Source organism: Lissotriton vulgaris, chromosome 7, assembly GCF_964263255.1.
Source record: "Lissotriton vulgaris chromosome 7, aLisVul1.2, whole genome shotgun sequence".
In the NCBI taxonomy this organism is placed as follows: domain Eukaryota; kingdom Metazoa; phylum Chordata; class Amphibia; order Caudata; family Salamandridae; genus Lissotriton; species Lissotriton vulgaris.
Window position 1 is genome coordinate 1,357,487,222 of NC_141695.1, and position 19,570 is coordinate 1,357,506,791.

At 44.9% G+C, this 19,570-nt stretch overlaps 2 protein-coding genes across 2 annotated transcripts in view; one reads left to right on the forward strand and one right to left on the reverse strand.

The window, feature by feature from the left end:
- Positions 1-19,570, reverse strand: part of LOC147703688 (syntaxin-4-like) — a 288,867-nt gene that overhangs the window by 68,380 nt on the left and 200,917 nt on the right. Inside the window, exons 9-10 of the mRNA XM_086932046.1 lie at positions 11,711-11,821; positions 8,781-8,908 (exon numbers count right to left, since the gene is read on the reverse strand). Of these exons, the coding sequence (XP_086788172.1) occupies positions 8,825-8,908; positions 11,711-11,821 (195 nt within the window). The 3' untranslated portion in view covers positions 8,781-8,824. The remainder of the gene's footprint in view (positions 1-8,780; positions 8,909-11,710; positions 11,822-19,570) is intronic.
- Positions 12-2,300, forward strand: LOC147703691 (zinc finger MYM-type protein 1-like). The gene is made up of 3 exons (XM_086929540.1): positions 12-43; positions 166-1,398; positions 1,576-2,300. The coding sequence occupies exons 2-3, from the start codon at positions 189-191 to the stop codon at positions 2,298-2,300; spliced, it is 1,935 nt and encodes a 644-aa protein (XP_086785666.1). The 5' UTR covers positions 12-43; positions 166-188.

Consider the following 19,570-nt stretch of genomic DNA (forward strand, 5'->3'; position numbering starts at 1 on the left):
CTCCTTTTCTGCTACAACACAGCCAACAACCCCAGTGTTTAAGGTAAGGAAACTGCTGCTATATTTTACATTCTAGTAGTCAAGGGCTATGTAAGTTGTGTACATGGTGGGTGGCGTCTAAATACATGCACCAAACCTCATACGTTGTACTTTGATTATTGACAGGTAACACTAACATTGGTAACACCATGAATACAGTAGAGCATCTATTTGCAAAGCCGTTCCTTGGACTGAAACGTGAAGACAAACTAATTGTAAAACAATTAGGACCTCACCGGCCAGACCTAAACCTACAACAACGTTCCCTAGACAGAGGGAAGCCTTACACACGTTCTTTCACAAACACCTGGTACAAAAAAGTTGATTGGCTTACAGGATGTCCTTCAACAAATACTCTGTTCTGCTTCCCCTGCCTGCTGTTTGGTGGTGAAACTCCTTGGACCAAAAAAGGAGTGAAAGACTTAAAACATTTGTCAGATAAAGTAAAGAGGCATGCACACACGAAAACACATATGGAAAATCTGACAAGACTGGGAATGTTGGGAGATAAACCGATTGAAGCCCACTTAAGCGAGGCCTACCAAACAAATATACGGAAGCACAATGAAGCAGTTGATAGGAATAGACACGTGCTGTCAAAAATCATTGACTGCATTCGTTTCTGTGGTGATTTTGAACTGGCTTTACGAGGGCATGATGAATCGGAAGGCTCTGCAAATCCTGGTATATTCTTAGGGCTTGTGGACTTAATAGCAAGCATAGACCATGTATTCGAAGCACATCTATCAACTGCTACAGTCTTCAAGGGCACCTCGAAAATCATACAAAATGAACTGCTTGAGTGCATGCTAGAGATTGTAAAAAGCACTATCGTACAACAGCTGAAAAACACAGACTTTGTGGCTATTCAGGCTGATGACACCACTGATGTGGCCACAAATACACAGTCAGTATTGGTCTTTCGGTACCTAGACAGTGACAACAAAGTTGTGGAACGCTTCTATGGATTCACCCATTTAAAAGACGCTTGTGCAGAAAGCATTTCTTCAGTTATTCTACAGGAACTAAACTTCATTTTTCCAGAGCAGCATCAAAAACAAAAACTGATTGCACAAAGCTACGATGGTGCTGCAGTAATGAGTGGAACCTCCGGTGGAGTACAAAAAAAAATTAAAGATGTCTACCCTAATGCCCATTACGTGCACTGTTATGCCCACCAACTAAATCTGATTATGCAACAATCAGTAGGAAAGATCTCTGAGGCAAAGATATTCTTCCTGGATGTAGGAGGAATGGCAGCATTTTTCTCACGCTCCCCCAAAAGAACGGAGTTACTTCATACCATTGTTAACAGAAGGATTCCAAAGGGAGGCCCAACTCGTTGGAATTTTCACATCCGTACAATCCGCCTAATATACCAATATAGGGTTGATCTTGAGAAATGTTTTGACACCATAGAAGCAAATCAAGACTTTGACTACAAAAGCCGGAATGAGGCCCGTGGCTTTGCTAGAACACTGCAAGACAGGGAGTTTCAGTTTTTGCTGTTTTTGTTTTTTCAAATAATGCTAAAAGTTGAAGCACTGTATGAAACGTTGCAAAAACGTGAAATAGATACTATCCATGTGGAAACATCTATCAACAGCTTTGTCACAAGCATAACGGAAATCAGAGAAGACGTTGACAATTTAGACAGCACACTGCCAAATGATTCTACTTTCTCTAACCGCAGAAAAGACATCAGCAGTCTAGTCCGAATTTCCAAAGAGATATGTGACACTATAATTATGCAGGCAAAGGAACGCTTTTCTTTTAAAAAGCATTTGGTGAGTGCCACATTACTAAAAAGTGATCTGTTTGCTAAACATGATATTTCCTTCCCTGAGCAAGCACTGAATACCGCTGTTGATGCTTACCCTATGCTCAACAAAGAGGATCTGAGAACAGAACTAACTGTACTGTATGGAATGCATGTATACCGGCAGGCCACTAATGCAATTAATTTGCTTGCTTTAATTCTGAACCTTAACATGCAAAACACACTAACAGAAACAGTGACTTTATTAAAAATACTCATCACCACACCGATGACAACAGCAGAGTCGGAACGTTCATTTTCCGCTTTGAACAGAATTAAAACATTCCTAAGAAACACCATGATACAGGACAGGCTGAATGCCTTAGCAATGCTTTCCATCGAGAGTGAGTTAGTTAAAAGAATACCAGACTTCAATGGTCAAGTCATTGAGAAGTTTGCTTCCATGAAAAACAGACGTGCGGATTTTCATTACAAAAAGTGAACACTATTTAAATGCTGCTAGTTGGCGTCCTGTTTATTTGTTTGTTATTAAAATACATCTGTGAGGTACTCAGCAATGCATTGTGTTTCAAAGTCTGTTATGAAGCTCTGTGGTTATGATGAAGAAGAATAAGCAGCTACCTATGTTATATGACACCACTTTATTAATGTAATAACTGCACTTTCACAATTGCTTTATTAACCTTCCTGCTTTCACAAATTTGCATGAAAATGCACCATTTGTCCACTCTTTTTTCAAAATTTTCTCGGGGGGGAATTCCCCCCGAACCCTCCTTAAGGGGTTCGGGCTCGCTCGCTAGCTACGGTGCAGTACCACTTTCATTTTACGCCCCACCACTTTCAAATGTCACCAGCCACTGGCCGGGCCACAGAATGAGCCCCAGGGCAGAGTGAGACAGAGCCCCCAACCAAAGAGCCATTGCAGGCGAAAGGTGACACAAGGGGTCAACCTTGTGGTGTCATCGGGTGTGATTGGCGTTCTCATGGCATTCTGGTGAATATACATCCATGACAGTATAGTGTTTCAGTCAGAGATACTGCATCACAATACTCAAATTTGTATTTATATCCGTATTTACCTTTATTTCCTCAAAAGTCACCTGAAGCTCGATAAATTGAAAATAAACCCAAGGAAGGACAGAGACTGCCCTTCATGAAACTGGAGAAATTAGAAACGCTCACAGCCGTGAGAGAGGAGATAAGAGTTCACGCACTGATTCATATACCTGCACGAGCCACGCCTCCGTGCCTACAGACAGGTGATGCCATGCAGCTGAGTGATGCGGCCCGCGTCCAACACCGGTACAATATGCGCAGCACCGCACAGTGAGTTAGTTAATTCATGCCCCGGGACGCGGACAGGACAGTAACTAAGTCTGCCCCCAGCACGCGGCAATCCAATCTGCAGTGGAGACCCCACGCTTATGTCCTACCAATCCAACACTTCCCTTCACAACCAGGACGTGAGGTTACATCCCTTCCCCTCCCCGGCGGCGCCAGTAGCCAACCACTGCTGAAAGGGCAGGCCCCACCCACCACAGGTTACGGTGTCTGAATGGGCACAGGACTGCCACTCGGCCGGGTGACGTCAGGGCTGTAGTGAGGGACTCAGCCTCGCCCGCGTCGCGGGCATGAATTTGAGCATAACATTTCACCATACATTGTAGCAGCAGCAGTGAATGCATAAGATCATTATTAACTGTACTGGGTGTCTTAGGTCAGCGCATCGTGCGCTAGCAGTTTGGCGTAGCCAGTTACTTACTTCAGAGCGCCTGGTACAGCAGAGAGACAGTGCCATTAAAATGCGTGACATAGCATTTCAGTGCGGTGATGCAGATCACCACACTGAAATGCGTTAAAGTCACGTCCGTTGCATGATACTTGGCAGGCCTGCGATTCCACAGATTACCCGTCCTTTGCCCACAAAAACCTACACATTTTCCCGCAGATTTGGACAGCCTCCGGTCATAGGTAGGGACAGAGCGAAAACACACACTCTTTTATTCACAAGAGAATAATGTCCACCATTTGTTTGATCAAAGTGATTACCAGAGTCTAGGAATCCCTGTGGATGAAAGTTTTGGCATCCTGTGGACGAAAGGAGGTGCTGCGCACATGCCCAGAAGTGCAGTTCGGCTACCAGTCACTAACTGAGACAAAATGTGTGACTGCACACTCTTGAGTGAGAATGTCAAACTGCCACAGGAAATCATTGTGAACTGTATCAGGATGAACTTACCTGTGATCAAAAGACTGGTCCACCAGAATTGTTTGACACTCCAAGACCGATTCGTAGTAATAGGTATAAAATGAGTGTAAATACAACCTTCCTTGAATTCAGAGCTAAGAATCGAGAAGAGAAGGGCATACAGAAAAAAGTCTGTGAGCATAATGGCTACTATCAACTTTTTGGGTCTGGAGCCGCATCTTGAACTGGTTACATGCAAGAATGAACGTAACCTATTGGTAAGCTTCAGATCTGGTATCAAGCAGTTTTCAACGATTAAGTCTTCACGTTTTAACTGCTTCACAAGACCATGCTGCTCTTTACGTTTTTTGTGGACTTTTTAAACAGCCGCATGAACGCTATTCTTAAGCCCTTGCAATGAACCAGGCCCGGCTCCAGGAATTTTTATTTGGGTGGGACAAGGGTGCATTTGGTTGGGCCACTGCGGGCCACATTTGCTGCTTCTTGTGGTAGCCTACAAGTCCAATACTACATCATATCTACTTGCAAACATTAGCCAGGATACAACATATCAATTCTGTATTTATACAGAGCATGTGGAGAGTTATTTGAAAGTAAGAGCAATGTCTGGACCTAAGTGCAAACCCTCAAATTCCAACAGGCCAGGCTTCAATACAAATATTTCCAGGTCCGATTACCCGCTTTTCTACCACCCCTCTCCTCTGTACCTTATCTTACAGCTGACCTTGGGCCCCAGCCCTGTATCAGCCACCATCCAGCTTCACCTTAATTATTCCCGTAAAAAACATTCTTAATATCAACTTCAAACTTAAAACATTGAATATAGCAGTAAATATAATTAACATGCACTTTAAAATATGTTCCACAGTTGCCCTAATTACCTGACTGCTAAATAAATAAAAACAGAAAGGCCTTGACAGGGCCGGCTTTAGCGCTAGTGCGAAAGTCTTTTTTGGCGGCCCACATTTTACCTCTTTCTCTGCAGATAACATTGCTACCACCCTCCAACAGTTCCCTTCATCTCTCCGTAGCCCTTCTCTCATATGCATTTGATTTGAGGTGTATAGCGCAACTCATATCAGTGTAGGGCAGAGGTCTTCAATCTGTGGGGCGCGACCCCCAGGGGGGTCGTGGAGTCCTTGGAAGGGGGTCGCAGGTTCTGTCAGAGTGCAGTTCCTGGCTTGGGCTGATCGAGGGTGCTCACAGTGGAGGCCTAATTCACACCGAGGTGTGAAAAACATCAAAGCCTCATTAACAAGTAAAAGGTCTTTTAAAGACCTGTCAAGTACTCGGTGTGGCTGTGTGTGTGTGTGTCCCTGAAGCGTTTCGAGCTGGGGGAGGAGGGAAAGTGGGGGGGGGGCGGAGGGGGGCTGGGGGAGCAGGCTGTAGTGTAGCCCTTTGAGGTCAATGGATGTTGCGCGCCTGGAGCAGTGGGTCCCGTGACACGTCCTCCACCCCCAGCAGGGAGGCACAGAGAGTCCCTCCCATGATCGGGAAATAAGGAAGAAGACGCAGAGAGATAAACCCCCCCCCCCCCCCCATGAGAGAGGCACAGAAAAGGTGGGTGGATGAATGATGGGTGGATGGATGAAAGGGTGGATGGATGAAAGGGTGGATGGATGGATGGATGAAAGGGTGGATGGATGGATGAAAGGATGGATGTATGTATGAAAGGGTGGATGGAAGGAAGGATGAAAGGGTAGATGGATGAAGGATTAATGGATGGATAAAACGTTGCATGGATGAATGATGGATGGATGTGTGAAAAGATGGGTGGATGAATGATGGGTGAATGGATGGATGAAAGGGTGGATGGATGAAGGATGGATGTATGGATGGAAAAATGAAAGGGTGGATGGGAGGATAGATGTATGGATGTAAGGATGGACGGATGAATGGATGGATGAAAGGGTGGATGACTGGATGAACGGGTGGATGGATGGAAGGATGAAAGGGTGGACTGATGAAGGATGGATGGAAGGATGGATGGAAGGGTGGATGGATGGATAAAAGGTTGCATGGACAAATGATGGATGGATGATGTGTGAAAAGGTGGGGGGATGAATGATGGGTGGATGGATGAAAGGGTGGGTGGATGGATGTATGGATGAAAGGGTGGATGGATGTAAGGATGAAAGGGTGGATGGATGTATGGATGGCTAAAACGTTGCGTGGATGAATGATGGATGGATGGATGTGTGAAAATATGGGTGGATGAATGATGGGTGAATTGATGGATGAAAGGGTGGATGGATGGAGGATGGATGTATGGATGGAAAAATGAAAGGGTCGATGGGAGGATAGATGTATGGATGTAAGGCTGAAAGGGTGGACAGATGAAGGATGAATGGATGGATGAAAGGGTGGATGGATGGAAGGATGAAAGGGTGGAATGATGAAGGATGGATGGATGGCAGGGTGGATGTATGGATGGATAAAAGGTTGCATGGATGAATGATGGATGTGTAAAAAGGTGGGGGGATGAATGATGGGTGGATGGATGGATGAAAGGGTGGACAGATAAAGGATGGATGGATGGAAGGATGAAAGAAAGGAAGGATGGATGAAGGATGGATGTATGGATAGATAAAAGGTTGCATGGATGGATGTGTGAAAAGGTGGGGGAGGAATGATGGGTGGATGGATGGATGAAAGGGTGGGTGGATGGATGTATGGATGAAAGGGTGGATGGATGAAGGATGGATGCATGGATGGGAGGATGAAAGTGTGGATGGATGTATGGATGGCTAAAAGGTTGCATGGATGAATGATGCATGGATGGATGTGTGAAAAGGTGGGTGGATGAATGATGGATGGAAGGGTGGATGGGTAAAGGATGGATGTATGGATGGAAAGATGAAAGGGTGGATGGATGAAGGATGGATGGATGGATGGATGTAAGGATGGATGGATTAGTGAAAGTGTGGGTGGATGAATGATGGATGGATGTGATGAGGTCTAACAGGCGCATTTATGGTTGTCAAAAGATGATGAGGAGTACCAGTTTCTAGAAACTTCTGTCGGAAGGGGGTCCTTACCCCTAAAAAGGTTTTACAAGGGGGTCTCGGCATCAAAAGTTTGAAGACCTCTGGTGTAGGGTGTCACAGTACTTTACATCACGCACACATTATACAGAGACAATGAATCGTACAAGTATGTAAATCAGTCTATAGGGAATGTCACATAAGCCAATGAGGATTAAAAGGCGTAGGAATCACATGTCATCCATACTGGTGGGCAGTATATTTTAAGAGGGTTTGGGCAGGGGAAGCACAAACTCAGAATTTAAAGCATACCCCAGTGGTTGTGGGTTGGCTTTACTAATAAAAATGTAGATCTACCAAACTCTTTTTAGCAAAATTAAAATAATGAAAGATTGGGGAAGTTCTAACTAAATAGCAACACAAAACAAAGTGAAGTTATAACTATACCATTCCTGTTTGTTTGCAGCTCTTTGATGACAGTTTATAGGTCACTGTCCTATGTTAGGAGTATAGCTTCTGAACTGCAAGTAACACAAGAATCTCTGTAACAAAGACAGTAACACACTGAGCTATCCACATAAAATATAGTTTATCTGCATTTTAAAGCTACCAACAGACAAATGATTGCTCTCCAGCAGGATCATTAATCACCAGTTATCTGGTCATTTTTATTGTTGTCTTGCATCCATGGCAATGATCATAATTAAAAACTGTTTTAATGAAGCATACACAAAGTATGTGCTTTGCTGGGCCTGTGCAGATTTAAAAAAGAAAAACAAATAGTAACACATTCTCTTACCTACTCTGTTAGTCAAACTTTGTGTCACAGCCTGATCTGATAAGCAGCTGCAGGGGGTCAGGAAAGGTGAATGAGAATAAATAAGTTTCTTTTCTCCAGGCTGAACAGCAAAGGAAATATCCACACAGCAGGACGGTAGGTATAAGTCACTCGGTACCAAATAAAGAATGTGTCCCCTTCGACATGCCCCTGTTGTACCTGAATTACACAGCCCACCTCTCTATAAGGAGTTGGGTGATTGGGGATAGATGTGATAAAGAGCCGAGGCCCAATCAGGCATCTCTCAGAAAGGAAGAAAAACAACGTTCGGAGGAATGCTTATAATTATACCGCCCATTTTCTATTGGCCTTCATGTCCTCACTGCAAGGGCCAAGACTCATGTTTGGGTGCGCCTGGCCCACCCAGCCCACCCGCTAGAACCGGGCCTGCTATGAACACTGCAATTTCGTAATTTTAAAGCTATTTTCTTAAATCTACAGGTGCGGTCTTCAGATACAATTTTCTTTGCTGTGGGAAAGTTTTCAAATCTGCAGTTTTTATGGTCTAAACAGGAACAGTCGCTGTTCTTTTAAAGTATTTAGTTTTTTTATGACTATGAATAACTATGAACTGTACATTGTAACAATTTTATTTGTTGTTTTATTGCTTTTAAACCTGAATAAAACTATCTTGACTAATGGCCTGCACACTCCCTTTCTGCGGTCTCTTTAAAAGAACAGCAACTAGGGGATAAAATATGCGACAGGAACCCCCCCACCTATCGCCACAAGTGTCGTCTTAACCCGTTCGCCGTCCGATGTCACAGTGGGAGTGTGCGGAGGACGGCCGGGGGCCGTCCGAACCCTGCCCACTGATTAAGTCTCCCGCACCGCAGCGGAATTCGCGCCGCGGTCAACGGGTTAAAGAAGGATGCGAGTTCAGAACTAGACAACACTATTGCCTAACCCAGCTGAAGAAACATTGCTTACCGTAAGGGAAGAGGCAGTGCCCTTGGCGAGGGAGGACCTGTCCCCTACCCCGTGCCAACAGCTACTCCGATGATGATGATGAGGATCAGCAGCAGGACAGCAACGCAGATGCCAATCATTATTTTTTTCTAAGAGAAGAAGAAAGGAGAGACAAGGTTAGCATGTCAGAGAAAGAAAGATTGATGCAGAAGGGGCACAGAATGAACACGACAGCAGAGGGTGAGAGGACCAACATGTGGAGGGCGAAAGCCTTTCAATGAAAACAAGCATTGGCAAAGCAATTGGTCTCGCTTATACAGGAGCTATTGGCTTGGCAATGTGTTTTTGCAATGTTGTACATCGGTTTGGCTGCTGTTCAGCATTGCTAAACGCTAGTGGTGTGGAGTGTCCTAGAGTGGAATGGGGGATGGGTAGGGGAGTAGAGTTTCTTAGACTGGATTTCTTGGAGAAAAGTGCTTTAGAGGGGAGCAGAATACAGTGGTTCAGTGGCCGTGTCGTAGAGTGCAGTGGGGTGGAATAGGTTGGAGTGGATTGAGGTAGTGGGGTGGACTGGATAGGAGTAGATTGGGGTTGATTGCATTGGGGTAGAGTGGGTTGGATTGGGTGGGGTGATGTGGATTGGAGTGGGTGGACTGAATTGGAGTGGAATTGAGAAGGGTGGATTGGATTAGAGTAGGGTGATTTGGAGTGGGCTGAATTAGAGTGGAGTGGTAAATTTGACTGTATTGGGTGGGGTGGGATGGATTGGATTGAGTGGGGCGCATTGGATTGGGGAAGTGTGTGGTGGACTAAATTGATGTGGGACAGATTGTAGTAGGCAGATTGTTTTGGAGTAGGGCGTAGAATGTTCGGGAGTAGAGCAGATTGGAGTGTGGAAGATTGGGTTGAGGCAGATTGCTTTGGATTGGAGTGGGGCAGGTTTTTGTATTACAGTGGGACAAACTGGGGTGGGGGAGATTGGAAGGATTGGTGCGTAGTGGATTAAAGTGGATTGGATTGGGGTGTATTGGATTGAGTGGGGCAGACTTGGGTGGGGGTGTGTACTGCACGATTATGTGTTAAAGCATAATTTCAGAAATTACACATAAGAAATAAACAATGTCGCTTTGCAATAAGATAATCCTCATCTTTTGAGAACAGCACCATGAGCAAAAATAAAAGAAAATATGAGTGCAAAGTGAGAAAAGAAGACTTGTCAAAATAAAAAATCTAACTAGAAAATAAAATCTTTGCAATTTAGTTTGTCCTGTTGGGCACGTCTTTGCATGTCACATGCCTTCTGTTTGCAGGACACTGAAAGTTAAACAAACAATATAGTAACTCAATCACATCAGGAGAAAGGGAAAGGCGCTAATTAAGTTGAATCAACCAGTGCTTGGTCCCTGCTCCACAGAGAGGAACAGAAATTATGTTAGGCCTGCCTTGACAAATTAGGAGGCTGTAAAGAAGAGTGCCACGCAAGCCAACAAATGGTAAGCAAAGGGCAGGAACAAAGCCCTTTTTGCTAACTACAGTGACTAGCAAGCGAGATGCATTCTCGTATGTCCGACCCTAGACAGTACTGTTTATCTTGTGCTACTTCTCACCAATAACAAATCAATACATTCATCCATATATTAGTCTGTTTGCAGGTCCATACCACAAAGTGTGTATACACCCACAGGCAAGGACAAACACATGAAGGGAAGCGCAATTGAAAGTCCGCATGCATGAGTACACCAAGGGCATATGCAAAAACACATAGGCGGCTTATGCACACACCACCCACAGGGCAATTGCACAGACAACGGCATGCGCACACATGCACAATGAAAGACACGCACAAACAAAAACACACAAAGCCATGCATATACCAAAAAAATGCGTGCGCTCAAACACACACAGTAATGCACTCCCTTCTACAAAGGAGAGAATACACATACACTGGAGCGCACACCCTGGAGAGAGTACACACACTCACAGAAATGGAAACAGAGGAGCGTGTATCCACACAAGCATACATGCAGGCAGAGGAGCGCACACAATAGTGAGTACACACACAAAGGAGCGTAGACACACAGAGGAACAGGCGCACACTAAAGAGTGGATACAGAGCATACACACAAATGCACACAAAGAAACACAGAGGAGCATGCACAAACACAAGCATACAAAGGAGCACACATACACGAGGAGCACACAGATACATAAACTGTGCAGACACACATAGAACACGTTGGTCAACGGTCTGGAGAGTTTCTGAGCTGAGAAATCGTCTAATGGATGAAGTTTACGTTGCAGTTTGATTCGCAACAATTATCTCGGTTTGAAAGGTATTCATAGGCTGTAGTGCAGTTGGGGCTGAAGTGAAAGGTGTTCCAGATTTTGGATGTACAGTAGAGTCAAGTCTGAATGGCAGAAGAGAGTGGGAAGGTGTAGAGGTAGAAAGCACTGAAAGTAATAAAATAAATATTTATCTTCGGACCAGGGGAAAATAAAATGAAAAATGCAGTATGTTTCTGGTCTACATAATCAGCTGTCTGCATACACAGAGGCAAGGACACATGTTTGAACAAAATTTGGGGCATGCACCTGCCACATACACAGAGGCAAGCACACAGTGATCGCGCACTTACACACAGGTGAACACACATACACACATACACACATGAACTCGCACACATACAGGTGTGCACATACACATATACAAGCACACTTGCCCAACCATGCAGACACTGCATGCAGATGCACACAGTTTGTGTTAGTCCCTGTTCTCAGGAGTTCTTGAGCGGATACATTTTCTGATGGATGAGGTCTACGTTCCGGTTATGATCTCAAATGTAATTTTTGTTCCAAGGGCCACTTTGGGAGTGCAGCATAGGTAAAATGTATTCCCGTATGCAGGGGGAGTTCGTTTGGTCAAACAGCTTCTGGGAGGAGGTCCAGCGCACCTTTCTAGATTTGGACTTGTTCACGATGGCTGACTCCAACTCCATTTTTGCCTTCTCCACGTAGTTGGTTGAGGTTGAGATGTTATTTTCAATCCGGTCAATAGTTTCACCCTTGAAAGAAGAAAATACATATTGAAGTCACCTAAGATTAGTTAAGAGGATAGTGGGTATGGGGTCTACAGTCACGTACATTTTGTGGACAAGGGACACACACGAATCACACAAAGGGTTCTATTATCCAACTTTGTATGCAGTGACATATTTAATCATAATACTACGTGTCCCCCACATGGAGTTAAGAAGCATACGTTACTTACCTGTAATCCTAGTTCTCTTCCAGGGGTATTCTCATCAAAGTCATAAGCAAATGTATATTCCCGCCTATGTGCAGTACCCGGGAAACACATCACATATATGTGAAAAACATATACATATATACATATATACATATATACATATATATATATATACAAATGTCCCAATAGTGAGAGGAGCTCTGTAGCTGGTGCCGGCGGCGAGGTTCAGGACGCCCTCGCAGGATACCTCTCAGCAAAATTGTTTCAATAAAGAAAGAAACACGCCGCACACTACTCCGTAGGTTAGATTCTTTGGTTTATTTTCTGTAGGATCCCCACCTACGCGTTTCGGACAACAATCTGTCCCTAAAAGGACAGATTGTTGTCCGAAACGCGTAGGTGGGGATCCTACAGAAAATAAACCAAAGAATCTAACCTACGGAGTAGTGTGCGGCGTGTTTCTTTCTTTATTGAAACAATTTTGCTGAGAGAGAGATATATATATATATATATATATATATATATATATCTCGAGTATACACACACACATATAATTACATCATTAATACACAATGGCCAATAGTTCTCACTGATGCTGTTCTACAGGGAAGATCACCTAGCAGACCCAATTTTACTTATCGCAAGGCACACTCTATGCAGAGTGACCTTGTTAAAACTAGCCCAGAACTTCACAACAAAAGCAATTGGCTATCATCCAAAAAAGGCTTTTTTAAATGCAGCACATGCAGGGCATGCAAGTTTGGCATTAATACCAACTGTTATTCAAATGCTTTCTCTGAGGTTCCAATTAAAATAAGTGGACATTTCACTTGCAGAACCGACTATGCCGTTTATGTTTTAAAATGCATTTGCGGACTCAGATATGTAGGAAGCACCAAGCTTCAAGTTAATGCTCGAATTTTGCAGCATTTGAGGGCTACAGTCAATTCAGATCCCACATAACCTGTTGCAAGACACGTAAAAACAGAACACAATAACAATCTTAATGTTCTGCAGTATTTCGTGATAGACAGTGTACCACAGACCAAAAGGTGAGGCAACAGGGAAAAGACCCTCAGACAATTGTAAACAAGGTATATCATTGAACTAGATACCAAGAGTCCGAGAGGTCTTAACATCTGTGAAGATTTGCATCACTACCTATAGGGCATGTTTTTAATTTGGATATGCTTACCTGTATACTGTTTAAATGTGTGTATATATGTGTATATATATATGAATTATTTGATTTTATGAGGGTACTTTATTATAGTGAATATTTATTGCGTTTTTATGGTCTTTTTAGCTATGATGGTTTTTATGTCGGTTTTGTGGCCGGTTTATGTGCGTTGAGCCATGAATTTATGGAACCTTGTTTTGTGAATTGTTGGTTTTATGCTATTTATTGACTTGCATTTCCGGTTTCATTAACTGTCTCTGGAATTACCTGGGATTCAATATACCCTGATAAAGCTTGTGCTTTGCACTTTATGCAAATTTCCTTTTGCCATTTATATTTGCACATATTTATACGTTTGTCATCTTTGCCCACACACTTTTGTATTATGAAAAATATTTTTCAATCAGATATTTATTCCATATATTTTTTTGATACGCAGATGAATTATCATTCATTTACTGCCGTTACTGAGATTTTCTCTCCTCCATACAGTCTCTCTCTCCTCCCAACTTTTCTAACCCCATACCACCAAATCAGGCTGGATTTGGTGGACATTTTATAATTTGTCTAACACATACATTCTTTTATGATTTTTGTAGGGGTTAGTACATAGGCAATTTTTCAATCAATACCAAAATTGCCCAAAAAAGTTTTTATATATGCACTTTAGCACTAGCACTTTTTGCAGATCATGGTGTAGATCAGGTATGGGCCATATTTTGAGATCTAATAAATAATGAATGAAAGGGATAGTTTTCGGGTGTAGTCCATCAGTGCAATAATAACTTACTAACAATATATGGAAAATGGCAATTTCAGGTATACAATTTAAAATGACTTATTATGCAGTTATCATTGTCCTGACGTTATTGCCACCATTTACTTAATGTATTTTGCATTTTATGTATTCAATTTTCCTTTTGCAACCAATATACTGATTTGATTTGTTTTATTGTTACACTCGCTTCAATTACAACTTGCCCCAATGTATTTGTACAGTTATGATTTACGTCAATTTGAGTAATGTTAACATTATTTCACCCAGTTTTGTATAATTTGGGGAAATTTTGTTGTCTCTGCACTTTGGTCCATACCAGTGTCTTTGTCAGATGGAACGTTAATTACAAAGTCAACATGGATGGGAGTTCAAGTCAGTGAGTGGGGGGGCAGCCCAACAGTGCCAAGAATTCATGAACCACTTCCAGGTGGAGGAGATCTTCGTGGTCAGTAAAGTGATGCCTGAGCCCCAGCCAAGGCCTAGAGGTACAGGGCTTCTTGAAAAAAATCAGACACCACACCCCCTGCTTGTCAATGTGCCACATTGCGTCATTTGTCAAGATCTGGACAGATTAGGGGCAAAGGGAGGGCAGGAACGCTTTCAGGATCAGACAAACTGCCTAAAGCTCCCCAGAATGAAGTGCAACATCAACTCTCAAAGACACCAGGGAACCTACTTCCCAGTTCTTCCAAATGCACACCACACCCCAAAGGGTGGATGAGCCCTCAACTACCGTGGCCACTACTGAAGAAGGGCAAACTGAGATCCCTTGCATCAGGCTCTTCTCTACTGACCATCCATGGAAACAAGCAATGTTACGGGAGATTCTGAAGATGTCCAACAGATAGACTAGAACTGCAGATGGAGGCACCAACGAAAGTCCTCATGCGCCAGCGTGGGTACATGACCAGTAGAATGCAGGAGGCCAGTACTTAGGCAAAGAACCATTAGGACTGGAGCACAAGGTCCCTCCCAAAACATCAGAATCAAATCACAAACATCTGGGATCCTCTAAGAACGTAGGAAGGGTCGCAAAGATGCAGTATTCCATACTGCCCCTATGAACAGGAGGCACAAAGAGGGCTCTTGGTGAGACTTGTGCAAGTTGATGGACAAGCCCATGTCGAACAATCGGAATGCTGTGGCCTTTAAGTGGCCTGAAACCAGCTGCAGTGAGCTCACCTCATGCAGCCAATCGTTGAGGTATGGAAACAATGACATCCTCAAACTGCACAGATGTGAAAGACAGCCATCAACTTGGTGAACATCTGGGGTGCCAATATTAGTCCACACAGAATACAGTGATTGTTAGCAGGTGGCTCCTACCATGAATTGCAGGAATATTCTGTGAAGCCACAAGATCGGTATATAAAAGTATATGCCCTGCAAGTCAAGGAACACCATCCCGTTTTCATCTTCAAGGGCCAAAACCACCGAGTCAGGGACAGCAGCTTCAACTTTTCCTTGACAATGTAAAAGTTAAAAACCCTGAGGTTTAGAGTTAGACACAGACCCTATTCATATGTAGTATCCTAGCCCAGTTTTCTGCTCTGAGACCAAATCCACTGCTCCTTTCTGCAGGTGGGCTCCCAATATTTGCTGCAGGACCTGAAAGTGATCATCAGACTTAAATAACTGGGGAGGTGGGGGCGCTAGAGAGCCCAGAGCAAAATGGCTGCACCTTAGTGCTGCTCTGCTGGTCAAGGGAACAATCCGCACATTATCCTGTCAAATCTACGCCATCCACAGGAAACACTTACAGATTCTAAAGCCTCTTCCTACCACAAGCACTTTGATCGCCTTGGTGACAATGCCCTGTGCTCCATATTGCAGCTAGCGGCAGAAGATTACACTGGACAAAATGGCGGCCATGGGGTGATCTGGATGTTAACCGCCGCTTCTACGGCCACTGACGCACTGCCGCCCCCATCCTTTGAAGTGCCGGGACTCGGCGATTGCAGCCCAAATTATCCTGACACGGCTGGTGGTGAGATTTGAATGCGTTGCTCTAACCCCTGCATTCCCCATACACCAGCCAGAGGCGCGTGGAGCCCCGGTCCGACAGAAGCCCGTTGTGCGGTGAAGTGACTCGGGACTGCGTCCGTTCCCGCCTATGACGCTGCCAAAACTGCCTGGCGGAGCTTTGGAGTGTTGCTGAACGCAGGGGGAGGCCTGGAGCAATCTGAGCACTGCAAAGGCGACCAACAGGTATGGAGCGCAGCTGTGCGGCTCACGGCACCCTGTCTGTGCTGACACCCATCTCACGCTGCCGCGGCACAGTGTTCACCCGGCGACCTGCTGCTTACTGTTACCGGGCACTGGACTTCTGCTCAAGACGGCCCACTAATGTCCCTCCTTTCGTGACTGTTGCAGGGAAGGCCCGTCACCAGTAGTATGCGATGGTGCTGGGAGGGTGCTTTAACCGCAGTTGCGGAAGGAGCTCCATCCCTTAACTCACTGGGAGGATGCACCGGACATTGCGTGAGCGCCTTGGAGTAAAGAAAAGCCTCAGTTGTATATCCCGCCCCCAGAACACTGCTCGAAGGCCAGCAATTATTTCAAAATATTGAAGCTTGGGGCCCATCTTGCTTTGGGTGAATGGCGTGGTGGTGCGATCGCCGTGTCCGCCTGAGGGGCTGATGTCTGAATGCAGCCTGTCTCCATACATCACTCGCAGTATGTACAACGCCTGGACAGTCTAAGACTCCACATCGCGTGTACCTATATATATATATATAGCCTGGTGGTGCGAGGTGGCGTGAACTACTATACTACTGCAGCTGAGACCCACGTTGAGCCCTTATAGAGCTGCTCGCCTGTGGGGTAAGGAGCTATATCTGCGAGGGTTTGCACACAGCGCAGGGCCACGATACCATTTGACACGTGTGCACCATATCAGCAAGATATACTGCTTGGAGACCGGAACCTTAGTATTGAACACGCGGTGACGCCCCGTAAGCAGCCCCACAGGGGTGGTCGCATCTTGGGCCGGCCGGACAAACAACAGGTGAAATTGAACTTTGAAACTCGGAGGCTGACGAAATCCCAAGCTACGGCTGCATCCCACATTGAACCAGAGTTGGAGGTGGGCGCCGGCAACAAACTGGAGCGCATGTTCTTAACAATGCAGCAGAGCCTTACGTCCATTGATGCTAAGATAGACCAACTCAACCTGCGAATGGACGGAATGGCGACGATGCTTGATAAACATGGATGGCGAATAGCGTAGGCGGAGCAGCGTGTTGCGACGATGGAAGATCAAGTGGAGGTAGTTCGTGCCTCATGCTCCAGCAACCTGCGCATTACTGGAATCCCGGAATCAGCCATCACGGGCCCCATGGAGTCATACATTGAGACCCTGTTTAAAGATATGCTAGGAGCGGAACATTTTTCAAGTGTGCTAATTGTGGAGAGAGCCCACCGCTTGCTAGTGCCTAAACCAGTGCCAGGAGCCCCTCCACACCCCATCATAGCTCAACTCTTGAATTATCGCGATCGCGATACAGCCCTGAGCCTAGCCAGGGTAAAAGGGATTACTGCCTTACAGGGGATGAAAGTGGAGCTATTCCCCGACTTCACGGTGGCTGTGCAGCAGGCGTGTTGTGAATTCCATGCTGTGAAGAAGAAAATGCAAACACTCATGATTCCATAAATTATGTTAAATCCTGTGCAGCTGTGCATCCAACATGCAGGAAAAGCCCGAATTTTTACATCGCCCACAAAAGCCCTACAATATGTGCACCAGATTGAACGGCAGGAATCGACGAGAACAGCGGGAGCAGATGCCGAGGACTGAGCACGTGAGATTGTTAAGGTGTGGCACATAAGGGGTAAAATGCAGGATGCGCTGCACACAGACTCATCACTATTGTAACGTTATCTGTGTTATAAGTTTCCAGTTACTATGCTATAACATCCGCATTGTAATGTACACTGTAATGTATTCTATATATAGACAATGTGCTCTGAGAAACTGCTAGTTCTTGTCAGTATTTGTGTACACGCTGTCAGGTGTAGCACATGTTTATCTATGAACTTTCATGAGGTGTTTTTAGACCTGTGGGTGCAATGTTTATTAATATTGCCCTCAACCCTGTCCCCCCCCCCCGATACCACACGGGGGGCAAAAGGCTACCGGTGACCCCCCCAGACAGGAAGTACCCCACCATGATTTACTCTTTCATTAGGACTCCTGCGAAGTGGAACGTCCTGTATTACGATATGCGGTTACATGGATATTGTTTGGTTACTTGGGGAGGGATTCTTGCCACAGTTCTGTTGCTGGAGAGGGAGGGGTGGGACGTTGGGGATTTATATGTTTTTAACATTGCATGGGACACACAACATCGACAGATATGGGCATGTACTGCAATGCAGTCCATGAGACATCATTTTGTTATATTGTACTCCACAGGGAATGGCGGATGCTAAATCCAAAGGGATTTCGTGGTTGACCTGGAATGTCCGAGGTCTTAATAACCCCAAACAAATTAGACAGGTGCTATCCTACCTAGACCGTCACAATGTCCAAATTGCTCTATTGCAGGAAACCCATCTCACCAAACATACTATCTCGACAGTGGCATCTAGATGGGCGGAGGTAAGACTGGCTGTTTCCTTCTCCTCTTAATCGAGAGTAGTCATGATATTGATTTAAAAAAGGCTTCTCCTTTGATTCCATACATGTAGAAGAGGATATTTTGGGGTGTTATGTATTGGTACAGGGCATGCTTTGTGGTACAAAAGTGCTTATAGTCGACGTTTACAGACAAACACTGATGACCCTGCCCTTTACAGGGCATTGAAGGGTAAAATATACAAACTGCCTCCATCGACCATTATATGTGGGGGGAACGTCAATGTGTTACAACCTGAACTCGACCGTTGGTCAACAGCAGACCACACGTTGAAAAAAGCAGCCTCATCAGTACTGAATGGTATACATAATCTAGGCCTAACAGATATTTGGCACCTTCGATATCCCAATTCATAAGAGGGCACATGTCATTCCTATGTTCACCAGCCATGGTCTCGCATGGACTACTGGCTGGTCACTGATGATGTGGCTTTCTGGACTGTCAGTATCGGACACCTGCCTAAGACCTTATCCGATCATTCCCCGGTCCTCCTGCCGACGCGTAACCCTCCACAGTCCCAGGGGGTGCTCCACTCCTCCCCTTACTCAACCAAGTTTTTTGCGAAGGCATTCGTGAAGCTATCACAGATTATTTATCACATAATACTGGGTCAGTTTCTTGGGTGGGGACACTCTGGGAGACGTTCAAAGTGACCATACGGAGAGCATGTATAGGACTACAGGCTGGAGTTTTGAAGTCCTTGCATGGCACCATGAGCAGATTGGAGCGGGAGCTGGAACGCAAATATAGTACCACTGCAGATCCTGCTATACTAGCGAGCATTAAAACAAAGATCACTGAATATAATGAGGTGGCTGATCAAGAAATAGGCCATATGTCGCGTAGACACATAGATAGATACTATGGCGAAGGGGGCAGGCCTGGTAAAGCGCTAGCTAGCAGGACAACAGACTCGTGAGGACGGAATTATATAGTCAAGGCTATCACAGACGGTGACACTACGCACTA